Source organism: Corylus avellana, chromosome 2 (assembly GCF_965113065.1).
Source record: "Corylus avellana chromosome 2, dhCorAvel1.hap1.2, whole genome shotgun sequence".
Taxonomy (NCBI): Eukaryota; Viridiplantae; Streptophyta; class Magnoliopsida; order Fagales; family Betulaceae; genus Corylus; species Corylus avellana.
The window spans coordinates 46,879,978-46,900,753 of record NC_142491.1 but is presented as its reverse complement, the minus strand read 5'-3'; the positions used below and the strand labels follow the sequence as shown (position 1 = coordinate 46,900,753).

The 20,776-nt window shown below is 40.8% G+C and overlaps 3 protein-coding genes across 4 annotated transcripts; all 3 read left to right on the top strand.

The window, feature by feature from the left end:
- Positions 1 to 2,720: 2,720 nt before the first annotated feature.
- Positions 2,721 to 8,148, top strand: LOC132167717 (Nucleotide-sugar transporter family protein). Of its 2 annotated transcripts, XM_059578732.2 has the most exons (8): positions 2,721 to 2,886; positions 3,218 to 3,301; positions 3,389 to 3,603; positions 3,765 to 3,843; positions 4,980 to 5,149; positions 5,562 to 5,748; positions 7,467 to 7,544; positions 7,658 to 8,148. In XM_059578732.2, the coding sequence occupies exons 1-8, from the start codon at positions 2,836 to 2,838 to the stop codon at positions 7,799 to 7,801; spliced, it is 1,008 nt and encodes a 335-aa protein (XP_059434715.2). In that variant the 5' UTR covers positions 2,721 to 2,835; the 3' UTR covers positions 7,802 to 8,148. The 2 variants fall into 2 exon arrangements, with proteins under 2 accessions (XP_059434715.2, XP_088369479.1); XM_088513353.1 differs by lacking the exon at positions 2,721 to 2,886 and having other exon boundaries at positions 3,271 to 3,301; positions 3,384 to 3,603.
- Positions 8,149 to 9,052: 904 nt separating this feature from the next.
- LOC148587814 (uncharacterized protein At4g02000-like) lies at positions 9,053 to 9,562 on the top strand. Its single transcript, XM_088512844.1, has one exon. The coding sequence runs from the start codon at positions 9,053 to 9,055 to the stop codon at positions 9,560 to 9,562; it is 510 nt and encodes a 169-aa protein (XP_088368970.1).
- Positions 9,563 to 15,313: 5,751 nt separating this feature from the next.
- On the top strand, positions 15,314 to 20,776 carry LOC132189416 (uncharacterized). Its single transcript, XM_059604157.2, has one exon. The coding sequence runs from the start codon at positions 15,314 to 15,316 to the stop codon at positions 20,774 to 20,776; it is 5,463 nt and encodes a 1,820-aa protein (XP_059460140.2).

Genomic DNA, 20,776 nt, shown 5'->3' with positions numbered 1-20,776 from the left:
AAAACAAAATATATATCAACATGGCCGTGGGTTCCATACTTTATGCTCCTCACCATATTTTTGTTTCAATAATCAATAAACAAAATAAAATATTGTTGAAACAAAATTATAATTTTATAGCAGACATATCTCAAAAATTAAACTGAGCAAATATGGCATAGAGGAGGCTCTGATACCACATGTAAGTATTAAAATATATAATTAAATGCTAATTGATAATAAAATTAACAGCGGAATGAATAATTATATAAATACCTCTAGCCATGCTTTGCTCAAGCCAATTGAAGAACAGCTTCACAAAACTAAATCTGAAAAAACTAAAAATATTATTGAGAGGTTCTTCTGACCTATGCCTACCAGTGAGTGCCAATTGATGGAATACACAGGCCTTATTTATAGGTAGGTCAGGGGACCCTCAATTAGAGCTGTTACCTTAATTATTCCTCCCATCAAGGAATAAAAATCAAATCAATACAGCTAATTGATTCCACAAAATAAAATCTTTAATGAAATCAAATACTTGTTCCACAAGAATTAAATCAGTGATTTAATTCAGAATATTTGATTGAAATCAAATACTTGTTCCACAAGAATTAAATCAGTAATTTAATTCAGAATATTTGATTTACACAATAAGCTTTAATTGGAATAAATTATTGAACACCGTAATTTTATTATTACAATAATATATGTGACATAAAGGGACATATTTTAATGGAATTTCTTACAAAAGGACCAAACAAAATAAAAAATCAAAGGCTATTAGTGACCTGTTCCTTAAGACTAATCTAACAACATTAGGCGTATAATAAGCATAGCCAGCTGATCATGGACTCCCTGCCCAAAGGTTAATCTAAATCTTTGTCAAATTATCACTCAACCCTATTTAAAAGATGGTCTACTTTTTCTTTCCTTTTTTTTTGACAAAAAAAAAAGTTAAGAGGCTACCACGGCAGCTCATTAGAATAAACGTGAGATGATGGTGTGGTATTTAATATTTTTTTAATTGAATTACATAATATTAATGGTTGTAGTTCGAGAAGATTGTAGCTTCCATGTCATAAAGTTTGTTAATGTATTTTGATGATATTTTTTGCTTTTAATTAAAAAAGTGTTTTAATGTAACGAAAATCATATTTATATTTTATGTTTAAAAGTTGTTTGTTTTTGTTTTGGAAATAAAAAGCAAAACAACATTTTTAACATTTTTAACCAGCACAAAGAATTTTGAAGCAATTTCGTAGTGTATAGTGACGTCTCTAAGAAGGGATTAGGGTGCGTACTTATGCAAAATGACAATGTTATTGCTTACGCTTCACGCCAACTAAAGACTTACGAGCAAAACTATCCTACGCATGACTTGTAGTTGGCAGCGATTGTGTTTGCATTAAAGATCTAAAGGCACTACTAATAATCCATATATTGAATATACTATATAATATAATATATGTATGATATTAAAATTATAATGATACATAACACATGAGACCAAGCACGTGCATTGCATGTGCCGTCTCAACTAGTCACATACAAAAGTGCAAATGTTAATAATTTCAAAGAAAAATACCAAAAGAGTTAATAATTTCAATAAAGAAAAATGCACAAAGAACTCTATCAATAATTTAAATGACCATTGCAGGCCAATTCAAACTAATAAATAACAATATTTAATTAATATATATATATATATATATATATATATATATATAACTTCTAAAAAGTAGCTCTTTTAGAGGGAAATTCTCCCTAATAGCAAAAGAATTGGGGACGGCATTCAGAGATGTTTTCCTCGTGATGCTCTCACAAGAAGAGCACCTCATCTCTCTTTGCAGAGCCACAAAGAGTTCTGTGCACAAGGAAGGGTGATTCCCTCATTCAGTCAAAAAGGCTTGCATGTTTTCCTTGTGTAAGCATCACACCTCTTTATCCATCTCTCTCCCCACGTGAAATGCCTTTGCACGTGCCAACCCAACTAGTAAACTTAAAAGCATATTAATAAATTTAAAATAAATACTATGTTCTTGATTAGGCAATCGAACCAACAAACAGGTTGTTTTCCTAGTTTAGTTGCCAATCAATTTTTAAACATTACTCATTGCAAAACCACGTCCCCTTTTGGTGCTTTGTTGATTTTTCATTTTCAACAGCTACATTTTGCACCAAAAAATTCAGAACAACATATTTAGTTTTAGAAAGGCAAAAAAAAAAGAAAAAAAAAAGGGAAAATATTTTCTCAAGAAATTGAAGCTAAAAAAAATTGAGAAATCTATGTAACTACTTAATTTGTAGAAGAAAAAATTCGGATAAAATTAAAAACACATGTAAGAAAAATGCCCACACTCTAGAATAAGCATAGCCAGTCGATGACCTGACCCGATTCAAGACACCATAACTCGTCCAGTAAACTCTAGACGGCTCTATAAGGTGCACAAATCTCAGACTACCCTACACAAACTTTATCAATATTACTCTCACCTCATCATAGAGTTCTCCATTCACACCTCATACTAACTTGGGCATCAGAGTCCCCTCAACCCTATAGAGCCGATGAGTTTTTAATGGTTTTTACTTTTTTTTTTTTTTTTTTGCAAGCGAATCTCCTCTCTAAAAGTGGCTCGGGGTTAATGCTGGTTCCTGCACCAACAAATTAAAGTAATTAATCATATAATCACAACACTTTTTTTATTTTTTTCTCCAAAAAAAAAATAAAAAGCCCTTTCTATTTTAGCAATAAAATTCTGAGCCCCGTCATCGGCACTGAACTCTCTAAGCTAGCTGGCCACAGCGCTACGCAGACTGCAAGAACCGCCAAAAACGACGACGTAGAAGTTCACGATGCAGTGGTACTTCGTTGCGGCGCTCCTCACCGTTCTCACAAGCTCTCAGGTCAGCCAGCGAAAACCCTAGAACCCTCTTTACACAATCACCGCTCGATTCGTCACAATTTCATCCATTTTTGTGTGTGCGCTTGGTCATTGCATAGATCTCTTTTATTCACTGCTCCGAAGTTTGAATTCGCATTCCATTAGATTCATTGTTCATTTCCATGTCTAAAACTTCATACATTCATATTAGTTGTACCAATTTGTACCAATTTCATTTATTCTGATGCTTATAGCGAAGGAAGTGTCATTTTTGGCAAAATTTGTTGCTTAATGTTGTCTGATTAAATGCTAATTAAGAATTTGAAAGAGATTGATGCTTTTGTATGTGACAGGGGATTTTGACAACTCTGTCTCAAAGTAATGGACGGTATTTGTACGACTATGCAACTGTTCCTTTTCTTGCAGAGGTTTTTAAGGTGATTTTCATGCTAAATTGTTTGATTAAATTGTGCAAATACGGATTTGGAGTTGTAATCGTCAATCTTATTCATGTTTAAGTACAGCTAGTGGTTTCTAGTATACTTCTATGGCGAGAGTGCCGGGTATCGTCTTCTCCAAGGATGACCACGGAGTGGAAAACCGTGCGCTTATATCCCATTCCTTCGATGATATATCTAATTCATAACAATGTTCAGTTTGCTACACTAACTTATGTGGATACATCGACGTATCAGATTATGGGTAATCTGAAGATTGTAACCACTGGCATATTGTTCAGGTGTGCCTACATTGTGCTTTTTGGGGTCACGTATATTCTGATGTTTTGTGATTTTGGTTGGGTTGTAACTGTTTTAGTTTCTTTTATTACTTTCTGACTAGGATTAATGTTTTGTGTGATCTAGAGTCTTGTTGTTAATTTACTGATTATATCATGCTCAGGCTATTCCTGAGGAGGAAGCTCTCTAATCTACAATGGATGGCTATTATTCTATTAGCTGTTGGAACAACCACAAGCCAGGTGATAAGTTGGAATTATTTTATAGAGTAATTGAAGCTGGTTTCATACTTGAAACTGTGGATTCTTGCATGTTCATTATCTATATTGGTCTGATCATGTGATATTTTAGTGATGTGATAATTGTGTTGGAGATTAATGTTTTTAGAATGATGATCTTCTTGCCAATTCTGAAACATACTTGAATTAATGAGAGCATTCAGAGGCAGCTTTCTGTGTGGTGTTTATATGGTACTCCTTATAGGGGATTGAAACCTGCATCGGCTGAATCCACTTGAAATAATGTATTATTTGTATCTTTAATAATTCCGCATTCATGCATATAACCTTTTCTTTTAAGCATTCTTACCTCTTCCTCTTTGTTTCAATTGGTCTCAAATGGGTAATTAAAAGGAAGCCCGGAAAATCAGGAGTTGGGCTAATCAAGATATCATGCGAAGACAGTTGCCTTTTTCATTTTCTTTTCATTCATAAAGTTGGTCATTACTCTAACATGGACGCAGGGTTTGGTAAGGACTGCTATGGTTTGCCTGAGATCTTTCAAATATGATCTCCACAATTTAAATGTTTAGTAATATTGTAGAAGGACCTTTGGCGCATATCTCTCTGGTGATTGAAATACTTCCTCTGTAGGCTGTGATGTTGTAACCTTAAATTGAATCACGAAGCAAACTGCCAGTTTCTATTATAACGTTCTAGACAGTTCACGAATTTCTTCTTCATTTTTTTCTGCCTATTGCACAAATCATGTGAAGTGCTGTGAGCATTATTTGGTTCTAAAGTTTTCAACAGCACACTTACTGCTTTGTATATCATATTCTTTCATAAAGATAACCCACATTGTTGCTGTGAGTATTATATATCACAGTTCCCTTGTTGCAGTATTTTGGTTGCTTATTTTATATCAAGTCATTTCTATGCATTTGGAAGTAATGTAAAGAAAAGTCTTCTACTATCACCTTGATCAACTGTGCTTGATATAACATTCTATATGAATAACAATCTATTATGTCCAAATGTTTGTTCCTTTCTTTTCACAAAGATGATGACAAACTTAACTAAGATTCTTGAGTAACGCCTCTTATCTGAGCTAATTATTTATAAATGTAGTTGAATTATTTTCTTTTCAATTATTGTAGATAAAAGGTTGTGGAGAAGCTTTGTGCGACTCTTTATTCTCAGCACCAATCCAAGGCTATATGTTGGGAATCCTATCTGCTTGTTTATCAGCATTGGCAGGGGTTTACACGGAGTTTTTAATGAAGAAGAACAATGATAGCTTGTATTGGCAGAATGTACAATTATATACGTAGGGATCTTTTCTCCACACACCAACTTGCTTGTTCAATGGTACATCATTTACGTAGTATCCATCTGCATTTTTGAGTAGCTGCCATTGCAAATCTCACCCCAGAAATCTTTCATTATTGGAGTTCTTGAAAGATGTTAGCCCTTAAGTGTTCTCCCATATACTGCAATGATTATTATAAAGTGTTACCCTGTTACAGTCCTTTTAAAATCGAAAAGGGAAATATTGTATCATGAATGTTATGGCAGTTCATCAAAATTATCATAAAATATTTGCTATGACATAGAATTTCCTTTCTTCTGAGATATTATCCACTTGAAGTGTTTTTTTATTATGCTTTCATGTGTTAACTCTCTCTTTGTTAAGTGTATCCACTACACCAGTAAATCTCCAGACAATGATTCTTTCTCAGGTTTGGTGCAATTTTCAATTTGGCACGGCTTCTTGTGGACGATTTTAGAGGTGGATTTGAGAACGGTCCTTGGTGGCACCGGATTTTCAATGGTTATAGTATTACAACTTGGATGGTAGTGTTAAACCTTGGATCCACAGGCTTGCTAGTTTCATGGTTAATGAAGTATGCTGACAATATTGTGAAGGTGATTGCTTTTACATTTAGACTAGCATCCATAGTTTTGTTATCATATTTCTTCAAAGCTTTCATCACTAACATATCCACGCAGAAATGCATATTGCTGAAGTATCCTATTAGTTCCTCCTTCTTCTTCTTCTTTTTTTTTTTTTTTTTTTTTTTTGTCGTTTTTCCTCTGATTTTATGTAACCTTTTAGATGCTTTTTGTTTAGGAGTCTATTGAGCCACATTAGCATTGTAAGAATACAAATAATTGAACTTTAAACTATTCTATAATTTTGCTGACCATCCAAAAGAATGCTCTCTTATTCAATTAAGGACTACGTTTCCTCTGTGGCTTATGTGGAAACTACTAATATGAAAGTTGCTTGAAGAAAGGTTCTTGCGCGTCTTTGTACTATTCTCAAAGTCAACAGTTTTTGAATTTGACCCTATGTATTTGTCATAATGCTTTCAAACTATTGGTCCTAGGGAAATTTTCCTGTTACAATCTGTGTTGTACTTTCTCACGATCAAGAGAGATGCCAATCTCACCTTTAATGTGCTCTTTTATCCCGAGCTTACCACTTCAGTAAAAGTATTTCATCACTTTTGGGGGGTTAGTGTATTTTAATACTGGACCTAATGATTTGCAAATGTAGACCTTTTTCCTTTTAACTGGGATATAAGATTTTTGAGGGTTTAAGCCCAAGGGGTTTGCTCAAGTGATAAGAGCTTTGGTCTTCTTTGTGGTAATCCATGAGATCTAAGGTTCGAATCTTCTTGGGTGCAAACAATTTCTTGGGGCCAGTCTGCCGGATTCATGTGGAGAAGACGCTTTACACAGGTTCAGGGTTTACCTGACAAGGGCGGGTACAAAAAGTGACCTGCCTTGGAAGGGTTCCTCGTTATCAAAAAAAAAAAAAAAAAAGATTTTTGAGGGAAAAGGGTGATGTTAGTTGTGGGCCTTCCCATTCAGGAACCAAAAGCCTGACGTTGGTTGTTGGCTAGCCTGTCCTTGTTGGCTATAAGCCATTGCTATCTTAGTCTAATTACTTTGGAACCTGCTACCATGGGCTGTAGTCCTGAGATCATTTGGGCTTCAGAGTTTGTTCTTCCTCCATTGTGGTTAGATTAGGTCCTTTCTTATCTGGTAGCTTTTGGGTTTTGGCTGCTTGGTTCTTACAAACAACCTTAATACTATGGAGTTATTTCATATTTTCTTTTCCAAGTACTTGTTTTTGTTATCTTACATCTGATGTATGTGAACCGATAACAGTACATTTTTCCAATATAATTTGTGACAACTGTCCAATAAACTGTTAAAACGGCTGAGAAACCTTAGCCTGTCAGGTGGCAAAACTGCCATGCCAGGTACAGATTCTGCAGACAAGTGGTGAATTCATTTAGGACAAGGTTTCATGTCTGTGGACCAAACAATTGATGTACTTTCTTCTCTTATCCCTCTTTTGGAGTAAGAAATCTTTTCATATAAGTTACTTGCAATTCAATCTTTACCCTAAGCAGAGTGGCTGTGTGGAAAGATTTTTCTTAGTAAGTAACTGTATGGCAAGACGAGGACACAAGCAGAGTTATTTACAAATTTTTCTAGGTACCCATGTAGAGGATGTCTTATGATGTATTGCTAACGCTGGAGCTTTGGAATCTAACTTGTACCCAATATGGGCAGATAGATCAACTAATGTGTTTTCTTCTTTTACTGCTGTTTACATGCGCCAATATCAGGTGTATTCCACATCAATGGCTATGCTGCTTACAATGGTTTTATCCGTATACCTTTTCAATTTCAAGCCTGCGCTGCAGGTAAGTTGCCATGCACTTCAAAGTCCTATAATTGTTGAGCTCCTCTCTATATCTCATGCCAGTGAGTATTTACATGATTAATGATCCTTTTTTTTTTGGTTACCTTGCTGCAGCTTTTCTTGGGTATTATTATCTGTATGATGTCATTACACATGTATTTTGCCCCTCCAAACATGCTGTTGGATTTGCCATCAACCACTAAAGCAGCTCCTGAGAGTCTAAAAGAAATTTATGTTGAACGACGAACAGATTCCTGATGTTCTCTTTTCATGGAAACCAATGCTTTTGTCAGATCCCCAGTGAAAGTTGCTCCTAACTTGATGAAATGCTGTAACTGGAACATAGTTGAGAGGGGATACGTCCTGTTGTCCATGAAGAAGCATCTGCAACTGGAAACCATCCTGTAGACATCTGAGTTCCTGGCCTGCAATTGCCGTCAAAGAGAACAATTCCCTCACTGACAATTACTGCCCCAAAGTTGTGAGAGAACAAATTTGTTCCATTATTACATGAATAGACTGATGTAGATCCGTCTCTTAAATTCTTTTCCCAATGTGTACTGAATATAGTCGTTCAAAATCATATTCCTCCTGTGTTTTTTTCATACATGATCACTAAAGAATGGCAGCAAGAAATTTTTGAGTATCGGATCGGATTCTCTGAATCAAGTGTCTTCGGCTCTGCATTGTTTCTGTGTATATCCCGGAATCTGATTGATGCCCAAATTTGGTATGACAGGTTGATGTACTTAGAAATTTGTCTGCCTTTGTAGAATATAAAGAATTTTGGTCCTTCCACATGTATGTTTCCCCTTCAAACATGCTGGTAGATTTGCCATCACCTGCTAAAGCAGCTCCTGAGAGACCAAAAGAAGCTTCTGTTGAGAAGCACATGTTCCTGATGCAGGAAACTCTTGCTTTTGTTAAGTGCTCACTGGAAGATTTGCCCCTAACTTGCATTGGAATATTATAGGGAGTTTAATACACACACGGCAATATCTATGGAGAAGCATATGCAGATGGAATCAGTTCCATCTTCTAGTAATCCAGATTCTGCTTAAATCATAGAAATGCTTAAGAAGTTGCTTGGGAATCAGATTCTTTGGTTCTGCTTTGTTCATGTTGTGTATACTGAAATTTGCTATATATGGTATGAGACTATAATTGGCAGTTGTATCTAAAAATTTTAGAGAAATATTCTAAGAGTTTTCTCTCTAGGTTTGAAACACTAGAGGAGAAGGATGGAGTTCTTCAAGTCGTTCATTTGACTGGAGGAATTTTTAACGTTGGTTTGGCTGATTACGAGACTTTGTCGGTGAATCAAATGGCGGAAGATCTAACAAGATTGCGGGGGAGTTTCTCTCTCTTGGCGGAGGAAAGCAATGAGGTGAAGATAGCAAATCAAAAGTTAACAGGATTATCATCGCGGGGAAAATCCTTTTTGGTGGGAAAACTACTAGTGCATCGGATTGTTGGAAAAGAAAGCATCAAAAAGACTCTGATTAAGGGATGGAGGCCTTCGGGTTTTATTTCTTTCAAAGTCTTGGGTGCAACTTGTTTCTGATTGAATTTGAGTATGAATGGGATAAATCGAGAGTCTTGGAAGGGCGACCATGGGTTTTCGAAGGAGGTTTATTCTCCATAGAAGACTTTGATGGTCTAACTCCTCCAACTGAAATAGCTTTTGAACAGGCGGTGTTCTGGATACGAATGTTCAATTTACTGTTGGCATGCATGGGGCTGGAGGTAGGCACCCAAATCGGATCTACACTGGGTTTGGTTGAGGCAGTGGAAACCGACGATGAAGGTGGAGGCTGGGGAGAGTTCTTGAGAGTCTGGATCAAGTTTGACTTGACGAAGCCATTGGCGAGAGGGAGAGTGATTAACCTGCAGGGGAAGAAGGTGTGGATTGCTTTCCAATACGAGAGGCTTCCCAGGTTTTGTTTCCAATGCGGGCTGATCTGTCACGGCAGTGAGGGATGCTTGAAGAAAAGCGGTACGAGTCATCAGGTGACATGAAAGAATATGGCCCCTGGCTGCGTGTACCTCCCCCACGAAAACGTATTGAGCATAGATGGAGTAGATTCTCTGCATGGAATGGAGATGGTAGGGTTGATGCAGCTAACTATTTTGATGGGACAAAGAGAAGGAATGGGGTAGCCGATCAATGGGAAGTCAAACCTCTAAAGGGGGTGGCAGAGCTACAGCCTATCGATCGAAGGAGAACCACGAAGGGACAGATCCAGAAATCCAGGGAGAGGTGTCACGTGGGAAGGAGACGACCGTTATGGATGAAAAAGGAAATATTGATGCTGGTGAAAATTTGGGAGAGAATCAAGAGATTCCCATGCGCCCCAGCGTTAATTCTTTCCCAAATTCTCAACAGTTTCAGAAGGCAAGTAGTAATGCTGACTTTAATTGGGAGCTTTTTGTGGAGGAAAATCTGCTGCAATCAGTGAGAGGCTTGAAACTGAAGGGGAAAGAAAAAGAGGTTTTTAATGCAAAACGGTATACTGTTGTTCTGGAAACGGGCGAATCTACTCCTAAGGGAAACGAGGCAATTAAAAAGGTCAGGGTGACGACTAAGAAAAGCCACGTAAGCTTAGGTACGTCTTCCACGTTCCAGCATGCATGTAACACATCCTCCAATGACGTTGGCAAGAATGACGTCAGAGGAGTTGCAAAAGAGAAGGTCCTTTTGAACGGAAAGAGTCAGCCACGTGTTACCCAGTCGGGAACGCTGTGCTAGGGCGGGACAATGCTGGCCCCCTGAGATCACGACACCAAACTCTCGGGGGAAAAGGAAACAAGGGGTGGTAGTGGAGGATTTGGATACAAGACTGGAAAGGCGAGTGAAATATGGAGAGAAGCATGTTTTTGCTCTCAGGGATGAAGAAAACGATAAAGAAACTGGTTTGGAAATGGCCGCCCCACCAGCCGACATGACGATCCTATGTTGGAACTGCCGAGGGCTTGGGAGCTTTCGGACAGTTCAAGAGCTTTGTTGAAAGGTGAAGGAGAAGTGTCTCGACTTTATTTTTCTAATAGAAACTAAGTTACAAAGTAATAAAATGACCATTATCAAACAAAGGACGGGGTTTAACAATATGCTAGTAGTAGACTATGTAGGGAGAGGTGGGGGTTTAGCGTTGATGTGGAAGGAGGTTTTGGGGATTGAAATTCAGAATTATAGCCAATGACATATAAACGCCATTGTCAAACAAGCCAACGGAATCCCATGGACGTTCACAGGTTTTTACGGGCATTCGGAAGCACACAAGCGGATTGAGGCATGGGGTTTGCTGCGATTTTTGAAATCTCTGGCGCTTGGTTTGTGGATTTGCGTGTGTGATTTTAATGAGATTTTAGACCTTTCTGAAAAATCAGGAGGAAAGGGGAGACCAAATTTTCTAATGGAAAATTTAAAAAATACTGTAAATTTTTGTGATTTAAAGGAAATTGATTGTAGAGGCCTGGTGTATACATAGAATAGTGGAAAAGAATATGAGTTTATCAGGGAGTGCCTTGATAGAGTGGTTGTCAATAGTGCATGGCACAATATTTTTCCTAATGGGGACGCCTCCATTGAACTGGCAATCAATTCGGAGCACTTGCCCATTGTCATACAGCCCCATGGAATTATTGCTCCACACATGAGGAAGAAGATGTTCAGGTATGAGGCAGGATGGGCGGAAAAAGAAGAGTGCAAAATTTTAATTAAAAAAATATAGGAGTCACAGCAGGGGACGTGGCAATCCGTGAGGTCCAAACTGAACAAAAGCAAAGGGAGTATGTTGCGATGGCAGAGAGTACAGGGGCAGCAACCAGAAAAGAGAATTCAACAATTGTCCAAGCAGATTTTATCTTTACAAGAAGAGAGTGGGGCCATGGACGTTGCTGGTTTTCACAAACTCCATGTTGCACTGTCGACTTTGCAAGAGGAGGAGGATCTCCATTGGAGACAACGTGCCAAGGAGGAGTGGCTGAAGTTTGGTGATCGTAACTCAAAATTTTTTCATGCCTATGCGAACCAAAAACGCAAGGCAAGCATGATCAACCAAATTTCTGATGAATCAGGGCAGGTTTAGGAAACACAGGAACGTACATATTGGGGAGGCTTTTGTGGGATATTTTCAACGCCTATTCACAACAGAAGCTCCAAGAAACATGCAGCAGGTACTCTCGGACTTGGAGCGGAAGGTAACCCCGGATATGAACAATGTTTTGCTATGGGAGTTTTCGGTGGAAGAGGTGGGAACGGCTCTATCCCAAATGTTTCCATTAAAAGCTCCAGGCCCAGATGGATTCAATGTATGTTTTTATTAGAAAAAATGGCCAGCTGTAGGTGGGGAGGTCAGTCGAGCTGTACTTCATATTTTAAATAATGGGTCTTTAAATAAAGAACTGAATTTGACTTATATTGCTTTGATTCCAAAAGTAAAGGACCCAACAAGTGTCTCTGAATTCCGCCCCATTAGCCTATGCAATGTCTTCTACAAACTTGTTTTCAAGGTGCTTGCGAATCGTTTAAATATGGTGTTGCATGAGATAATGTCACCAAATCAAAGTGCTTTCATTTCGGGCTGCCTAATCACGGACAATGTCTTGGCAGCCTATGAAGCTCTACGAACTATGTACTCAAAAATGTATGGTAAAGTAGGGTACATGGCTGTCAAGCTAGACATGAGCAAAGCCTATGGCAGGGTGGAATGAGGTTTTTTGGAAGTTGTTATGGACCGATTAGGCTTTGAATAGAAATGGATCCAGCTAATTATGATGTGTGTGAAATCAGCGCACTATGAGGTCCTTGTCAATGGCACTCCCACGGGCCGGATCCATCCCACAAGGGGTATACGTTAAGGGGACCCGACATCTCCTTATTTGTTTTTATTTGGTGCTAAAGCTCTGAGCTCTCTTCTAACTCAAGCGGACAGCAGAGAACTTACGGGGGTTCCGACCTCCAAAAAAGGGCCTCGGATTAACCATTTATTTTTGCTGATAACAGTCTTTTGTTTTGCAAGGCTTCCGCTTTCCATTGGAAACAATTGGCAGCTCTATTGCAGGCTTATGAGATGGCGTCGGGTTAGCAGTTGAAACAAGAGAAGACTTAGATCTTTTTTAGTCGGAACACTCCGTAGGAGAGGAATGAGGAAATAATGAGGGTCTCCAGGTTACCAGTAACATAGCGCTATGATAAATACATGGGTTTGCCAGCTATGGTTAGAAAATCTAGAAATCAAGTGTTTAAGAGCATAAAGGATAGGGTATGGAGGAGGGAATAGGATCCTCTCCAGTCCATTATGGACTGGAGAATATCCAGTTCATGGCTAGGATTTCTTCTCAAAAATTTTATGGCCACTGATGAGACACATATCCCACTAATAAAAATAATAATAAAATATTATTTTAAATTAAAAAACAAATTAATAAAAAAAGAAGAAAAAAAGAAGGGGGTGGCTAGCCACCATAGAGGGTGGCGACCCCCCCCCCCTTTTTTTTTTTCTTATTTTGTTTATTAATTTGTTTTTTAATTTAAAATAATATTTTATTATTATTTTTATTAGTGGATATGTGTCCCATTTGTGGCCATAAGATTTATTCTTAGAAATTCTAACCATGAACCGGATATTCTCCAGTCCATAATGGACTGGAGAGGATCCTATTTCATGGAAGAGATTAAGTAACTAGAAGCTAAAATTTCTGTCACAAGCCAGTAAAGAGGTTCTTTTGAAGGCAGTGATACAAGCCAGTAAAGAGGTTCTTTCGAAGGCAGTAATACAAGCCATTATGACGTATAGTATGAGCATCTTTCGGCTTCCGAACAGACTATGTTTGGAGTTCAATTCTATGATGCAAAAATTCATGTGGGGTCATCAAGAAAATGAGTCTCGCATCCATTGGATGGGTTGTAGTCGAAAGGGATGTCAAAAGATAGAGGGGGATGAGATTCCGAGACTTTGTGAGCTTTAACAAGGCATTGTTGGCAAAACAATATTGGAGGTTGCTAAAATCCCCGGAAAGTCCTAAGGCTAGAATAATAAAGGCGAAGTACTATCCAAATGGGTCCTTTGTGACGGCAAAATTGGGCTCCAAACCATCCTTTTCTTGGAGAAGCATTTTTGGGGCTCAAGAGGTACTTGAAGAAGGGATGATATGAAGAATAGGCAATGGGAAAAATGTGAAAATTTGGGGAGACAACTGGATCCCCAAACCAATTACTTTTATGGCCCATTCCCTGCCAATAGTGTTGGATTCGAACAGCAAGTTGAGCGAGTTGAGGGGCTGGCTGTTGGAACCAAAATTTGCTTGAGGAATTATTCTCGGAAGAGGAGAGAGCTGCTATCAATACAATCCCAATTAGTAACACCGACCAACTAGATGTCCAAATTTGGAGGGGAACCAGTTCGGGGATTTTTACGGTAAAAAGTGCCTATCATTTGGAAAAAGAAATTGAAAAACGAAGTGAACCGAAATGCTCCATAAAGGTACAGGACAGTGTAGCATGGAAAACAGTTTGGAGTTTACCTATACCAAATGCAGAAAAAAAATAAAATAAAATAAAATTCTGGAGGGCATGCCACAATCTACTTCCCACGAAAGACAATCTTCTGCGAAAGAAAGTTGTTAGTGAGCCGTTTTGTCCCATTTGTGAAAGGGAACCAGAATATGTGATTCATGTTTTATGGGAATGCCCAGCTGCAATGGATGTGTGGGGATGTAGTGAGCCCATATTCCAAAAAGGTGTTATTGAGAGCAGGAATTTTCTACAGCTTGCTAAGTCTATGATGGCAAGATGTGGAAAGGATGAAGTTGTAACTTTTGTGAGGCTTGCACGTAAGCTGTGGCACCGTAGGAATTTATGGGTTCATGAACGAAGGTTCACGCATCCAACTATGTTAGTGCAGGAGACACTGTTGGGTCATGAACTAGCTTATCATTTATTGAGCAGTCCTTGGGCCCAGCCAGAAGAGGCCCAAGTCCGAGACCTGCTCAAAAGGCCCAAGTCCGAGACCTGCTCAAAAGGCCCAAGTCCGAGACCTGCTCAAAAGGCCCAAGTCCGAGACCTGCTCAAAAGGCCCAAGTCCGAGACCTGCTCAAAAGGCCCAAGCCCGAGACCTTCACAAGTGATCCGAGACGAGACCTTCTCAAGTGATCCGAGACGAGACCTTCTCAAGTGATCCGAGACGAGACCTACTCAAGTAATCCGAGACGAGGACTACTCATGAGATCCGAGACCTCCAATCCGAGGCAACCCCTAGCCGAGACCATAAAGTCCGAGAATAACTCAGGACATTTAAGTCGCAGTAAAAGGGATAACTCTGATATCTTAAAAGATTACGAAGTTGATCCTCTGATCTCAAGTCGCTCAAATCGCGGAAGAACTAACAAACATGATCTTTTCATTCAAATGTTTGTTCAGCCGATATCAAGGGATAAGATTCCTTAATAAGTGGGAAATCAAATTCCCTCCAATGCCTATAAATACAAGTCATATGATCAAAGCAAAGGTAATCACAACTCTCATAATTTGAGCTCTATAGTTGTTACAAATATCCTTTCCCATTCTGACTTAGGCATCGGAGTGCCCACGCCGGCTCACCCCCGGTCACTTCGATCCTTCTTTCTTCTTTGTTGTGCAGTCAAACTGTTCGTGAGTTGGTTCAACTCAAACTCGGCAGGCGTGCCACGTCATCTTTTGGAAAACTGTGCATCAACAGTTTGGCGCCGTCTGTGGGAATTCGATTTTCATCAGTTCGCTACTAATCCAAAATGGTGACTACCCGTTCCACTGCTGCAGCCTCCAACGCACCACCACCACCCGATCTAACCGAATTCATGAAGCAGATGTCTGAATCCATGAAGGCTCTGAAGAAGCAAAATGAAGACCTGGCTGTAAGGCTCACAGCTGCTGAGGGCCGTAATAGCCAGAGGGACCAAGAGCGAGAAAGAAGACGTGATGAACGGCGTGAAAAGGAAAGGCGAAGGGAAATTCGCCGTGGAAAGCGGACGGCTGGTTCGCACCGTGACGAAGAAGCAAGTTCAGTCCAAGCTAGCCATCATACTACTGTCCAGAATGAGGAGCACCATGAGCAGGAGAGGTCCCAGCACACGAGGCCTCGACAGGAACAACCCCATGGGCAAAATGACGGCCAGATGAGTGCTGACATGGAGGATCTGAAGAAGAAGTACGAAGAGCTGACCCGTAAGTTGGCTGCAAGGGATGAGAAAACCCCTGCTTCGGGGTTCATGGATAACACCGACCTGACTGATCGAGTGCTAAATTTCCCTTTGCCTGAAAACTTCAAGATGCCTCGCGTCAAGGAGTTTAATGGTAGTGGCGACCCTTCGGAGCATATGGAAAGCGTCCGTGTTCACTTCTCCCTTCACAGGTTTCCGGATGAAATAGCATGCAGAACCTTTCCTCTCACTTTGGAAGGAGTTGCTCAAGACTGGTTTGCCAGATTGCCTGCCAAGTCAATAGACAGTTTCAAAGAACTTGGAAGTCTCTTTTTAAGCCAATTTCTGGCTACCAAGAAGAGGAGAAAGCACTCGGCTTGCTTACTATCTTTACGTCAAGGGAAGGAGGAAAGCCTGAAAGATTTCATGCATAGGTTCAATAAAGAAAAATTGCTAGTGGATAACCCGGGGGATCAAACGGTGTTATCTGCGTTATGGCATGGGGTTAGGCCAAATGGGCCTCTAATGGCCGAAGTATCAAAAAGTTCGACAGAAATAACTCTTCCCGAGTTTATTGCCAAGACGGAGGAGTATATTAATCAGGAGGAAATGATTAAAGCTCTCACGAAAGGTCAGGAGGAAGAAGACCGGGAGAAGGAGGACGCCAAAAAAGAAGAGGATGCCAAAAAGGAGCCACCTATAGCATCTGCTCCGAAGGAAGAAAGGTTTCAGAAGAGAGTAGTAAAGAAGACTGTACCATCAGTCCCAAAGTCGGAACCCCGGCGACGTGAAGATCGAAGGTTCACACCTTTGAATACCAGGGTCAATGAAGTGTTTATGGAAATCAGAAGAGATCCAGCTTTCAGATGGCCAAATAAGTTGCGGGGTGATCCGAGGAAGCGAGATCGGACGAAGTTCTGCGAGTACCACAATGATCACGGCCATTTGACGGAAGACTGTATAACCTTGCGACAGGAAATCGAAACTTTCATCAGAAACGGAAGGCTGGTAAGATTCCTAGCAGGGGAGAGGAACCAAGGCGCAGTGCATCAACAACCTCTCCTATTAGATGGAAACCGAGTTGAAAGGGCACAGGAGCCGAGACGTGATCGGGACGATGGTCCTAGAGAAGATCCGAGACCCCCTCGGGATCAAAGAGTAGTAGGAGAAATTCATACTATTGCCGGAGGAATAGCTGGTGGAGGACAGTCTAATTCGGCCAGGAAAGCCCATGCTAGGAAAACACATACCGAGGAGGTCTTCACAGTGCAGAGACTGTCCAAAGTTGCAAAAAAGGATTCATTGATCCTTTCTTTCTCTGAAGAGGACGCAAGGGGGGTAATGCAACCCCATGATGATCCGCTAGTCGTAACTGTAACAGTGGCCAACCACATGATCCACAGAATTCTAGTGGATAATGGAAGCTCAGCTGATATATTGTACTGGCCAGTTTTTCAGCAAATGGGTATCGATCGAGATAGGGTCATACCATTTAGCTCTCCCCTGGTTGGATTTGCAGGAGAGCAGGTCCAGCCAGTTGGTCTTATTTCACTTCCTGTCACGGCAGGAACAGCACCTAAGCAGAAAACTGTGATGGTAGATTTTCTGGTTATTGACCGACCAGGTGCCTACAATGCCATTATCGGTAGACCTGCTTTGAATAAGTTAAAGGCCGTAACTTCGACATACCACTTGATGATGAAGTTCCCAACAGAGGACGGAGTCGGAGAGGTGAAGGGAGATCAGACCCAGGCAAGAAGATGTTACAATACGTCTCTCAAGAAGGTCTCGGATCCGACTCCTATTGTAATTGGTACGGTAGGTGGGAATAACAGGAATGACCCAAAGGGGGAACCAGCTGAACCTTTGGAGGATGTGGTGATAAGTGAAGACAAGACTTTGAAGATTGGGACGCAGCTCAGTCCCACAATCCGAGACGGTCTCATCATCTTCCTAAGAAGGAATTTAGAAGTTTTTGCGTGGACCCACGAAGACATGCCAGGAATTGACCCTGAAGACATCATCCACCAGCTAAATGTCGATCCAAGTGTGAAACCAGTAAAGCAGAAAAGAAGAAAATTCGCCCCTGAACGGAATGTGGCCATAGCAGAGGAAGTAGAGAAGCTTCTCAAGGCCCGTTTCATTGAAGAAGTATATTATCCCGATTGGTTGGCTAATGTAGTATTGGTCAAAAAGTCCAATGGAAAGTGGAGGATGTGCGTGGATTTCACTGACCTCAATAAAGCCTGCCCAAAAGACAGTTTTCCATTACCTCGTATTGATGCATTGGTGGACTCAACAGCTGGATATGGATTACTTAGCTTCATGGATGCCTTCTCTGGTTACAACCAGATATATATGCATCCAGAGGACCGTGAAAAAACTGCGTTCATAACTGACCGAGGTTTGTACTGTTATAAGGTCATGCCCTTTGGTTTGAAGAACGCAGGGGCGACATACCAGAGGCTGGTAAACAAGATGTTTCGAGACCAGATCGGACGCAATATGGAAGTATACGTTGATGACATGCTAGTCAAGAGCGTGCTGCCACAGGACCACGCACTCGACCTGCAAGAGACGTTCACAACCTTGAAGAAGTATGGGATGAAGTTGAATCCCTCAAAGTGTGCATTCGGAGTTTCATCAGGAAAGTTCCTCGGTTACATGGTATCCAGCCGAGGAATAGAGGCCAATCCTGAAAAAATACAAGCTGTCTTGGATATGCAATCTCCGAAAAACTTGAAGCAGCTCCAGCAATTGACAGGAAGGGTAGCGGCACTAAATCGGTTCATATCACGGTCGACCGATAAGTGTCTTCCGTTTTTCAAAGTCTTGCGAAAGGCTTTTGAATGGACAGACGAATGTGAAGAAGCCTTCGGACAGCTGAAAAAATATCTGGTGAGCCCTCCTTTGCTGAGCCAGACAAAGGCAGGGGAGGTGCTATATTTGTATTTAGCTGTGTCTCAAACGGCAGTTAGTGCGGCATTAATCCGAGAAGAGGAAGGAATTCAAAAGCCTGTATACTTCACAAGCAGAGCTTTGAGGGGCGCTGAAGAAAGGTATCCCCAGATGGAAAAACTGGCTTTTGCCTTAATTATAGCATCCAGGAAGCTCCGACCCTACTTCCAAGCTCATACTATCCGAGTGTTGACTGAATACCCATTAAAGAAAGTACTAAGAAAGCTAGATCTGTCGGGAAGATTAGCTAACTGGGCCATTGAGCTAGGAGAATTCGATATTGAGTTTCTCCCTCGAAATTCCCTCAAAGGCCAGGCACTGGCTGATTTTCTAGCAGAATTCACTAATTTGCCAGACATCACCAGCTGGCCAAGTGATGAAACCTGGGTAGTTTATGTGGATGGATCATCTACGAAGAAGCATGGTGGAGCAGGGATAGTCATGATTACTCCCGATGGGGAAGAGTTATGTAGTGCATTGAAGTTGAAGTTCAAGACGACGAATAATGAGGCCGAGTACGAGGCAGTCTTGGCAGGACTCGGTTTAGCTCTTGAAATGGGAGCCAAAATTGTCGAAATACGGAGTGACTCCCAGGTTGTTGTAGGGCACATTAGAGGAGAATTCGAAGCCAAGGGAGACAAGATGAAGTTGTACTTAGCCAAAGTACAGGATTTGCAAACATTGTTCAGCAAATTTGATATTGTGAAAATTCCGAGACCAGAGAATGAAAAAGCAGACCAATTGGCCCGAATAGCCTCAACTGCTAATGGAGAGGTCACAACCGAGACTCCTATCCAAATTCTTCTACAGTCATCGGTTACCGAGACGGTGTCGGTCTCTACAGCCGAGACCATGCCTAATTGGCAACATGAAATCGTAGAATACCTGGAAAGAGGAGTACTTCCTTCAGATAAAAAGCTTGCTACCCGGTTGAAGATAAGAGCAGGAAGGTTTACAATGGTAAATGGAATCCTTTACAAGAGGGGTTTCATGTTACCACTTTTGAAGTGCGTTTCAAAAGAAGAAGGGAGCTATATCCTTAGAGAAATCCACGAAGGGATTTGCGGAAGCCATGCGGGGGCTAGAATGTTGGCGCATAAAGCAGTCCGAGCGGGTTTCTATTGGCCCAACATGAACAGGGACTCGGCAGAATTAGTCAAACATTGTGACAAATGCCAACGGTTCGCTAATATAACTCATCAACCTCCGGAAGACTTGAGTGCAATCTCTTCACCTTGGCCATTTTCTCAATGGGGGGTAGATATAGTAGGACCATTGCCTCGGAGCAAAGGAGGTTTAAGATTTGCTGTTGTTGCTGTGGATTATTTCACTAAATGGGCAGAGGTCGAAGCCTTAGTGCATATCACAGCTAAGGCAATTGAGCGATTTTTATGGAAGAGCATCATATGCCGGTATGGTATTCCTCATGCTTTTGTCACAGATAATGGCAAGCAGTTCGATTGCGACTCATTCCGAGCTTGGTGTGCCCAACTCCAAATAAGGAATTATTACTCGTCTCCAGGGCACCCCCAGGCTAATGGACAGGTGGAGGCTACCAACAAGACTATCTTCAAAATTTTGAAAAAGAAGCTGGGTGATCGGAAAGGAAACTGGGCAGAAGACCTTCCAGAAGTTTTGTGGGCATACCGAACAACCAAGCGAATTCCAACCGAAGAAACACCATATGCCTTAGCATTCGGAACTGAAGCAGTCATTCCAGCCGAGATAGGCTCAGGCAGCTATCGTGTAGAGACCTTCCGATCCGAGACTAATGACGAGGGTTTACAACTGCATTTGGACTTGCTTCAAGAAAAGCGGGATCGAGCCCAGGTGGCTATGGCAGCATACCAGGCAAGGGTGACTCGGTATTTCAACAAGAAGGTTAAGCCTCGAACCTTCAAAATTGGAGATCTGGTCCTACGTAAGACTACTCTCGCAACCAAGGACCCAGCTGAGGGAAAGCTAACTCCTAATTGGGAAGGACCTTATAAGGTGATTGAGTGCAAACGAGCTGGAGCGTACCACTTGGAAGATTCCAGAGGTAAGGTTTTACCAAGGCCTTGGAACGCTGAGCACCTTAAAAAGTATTATGTCTAA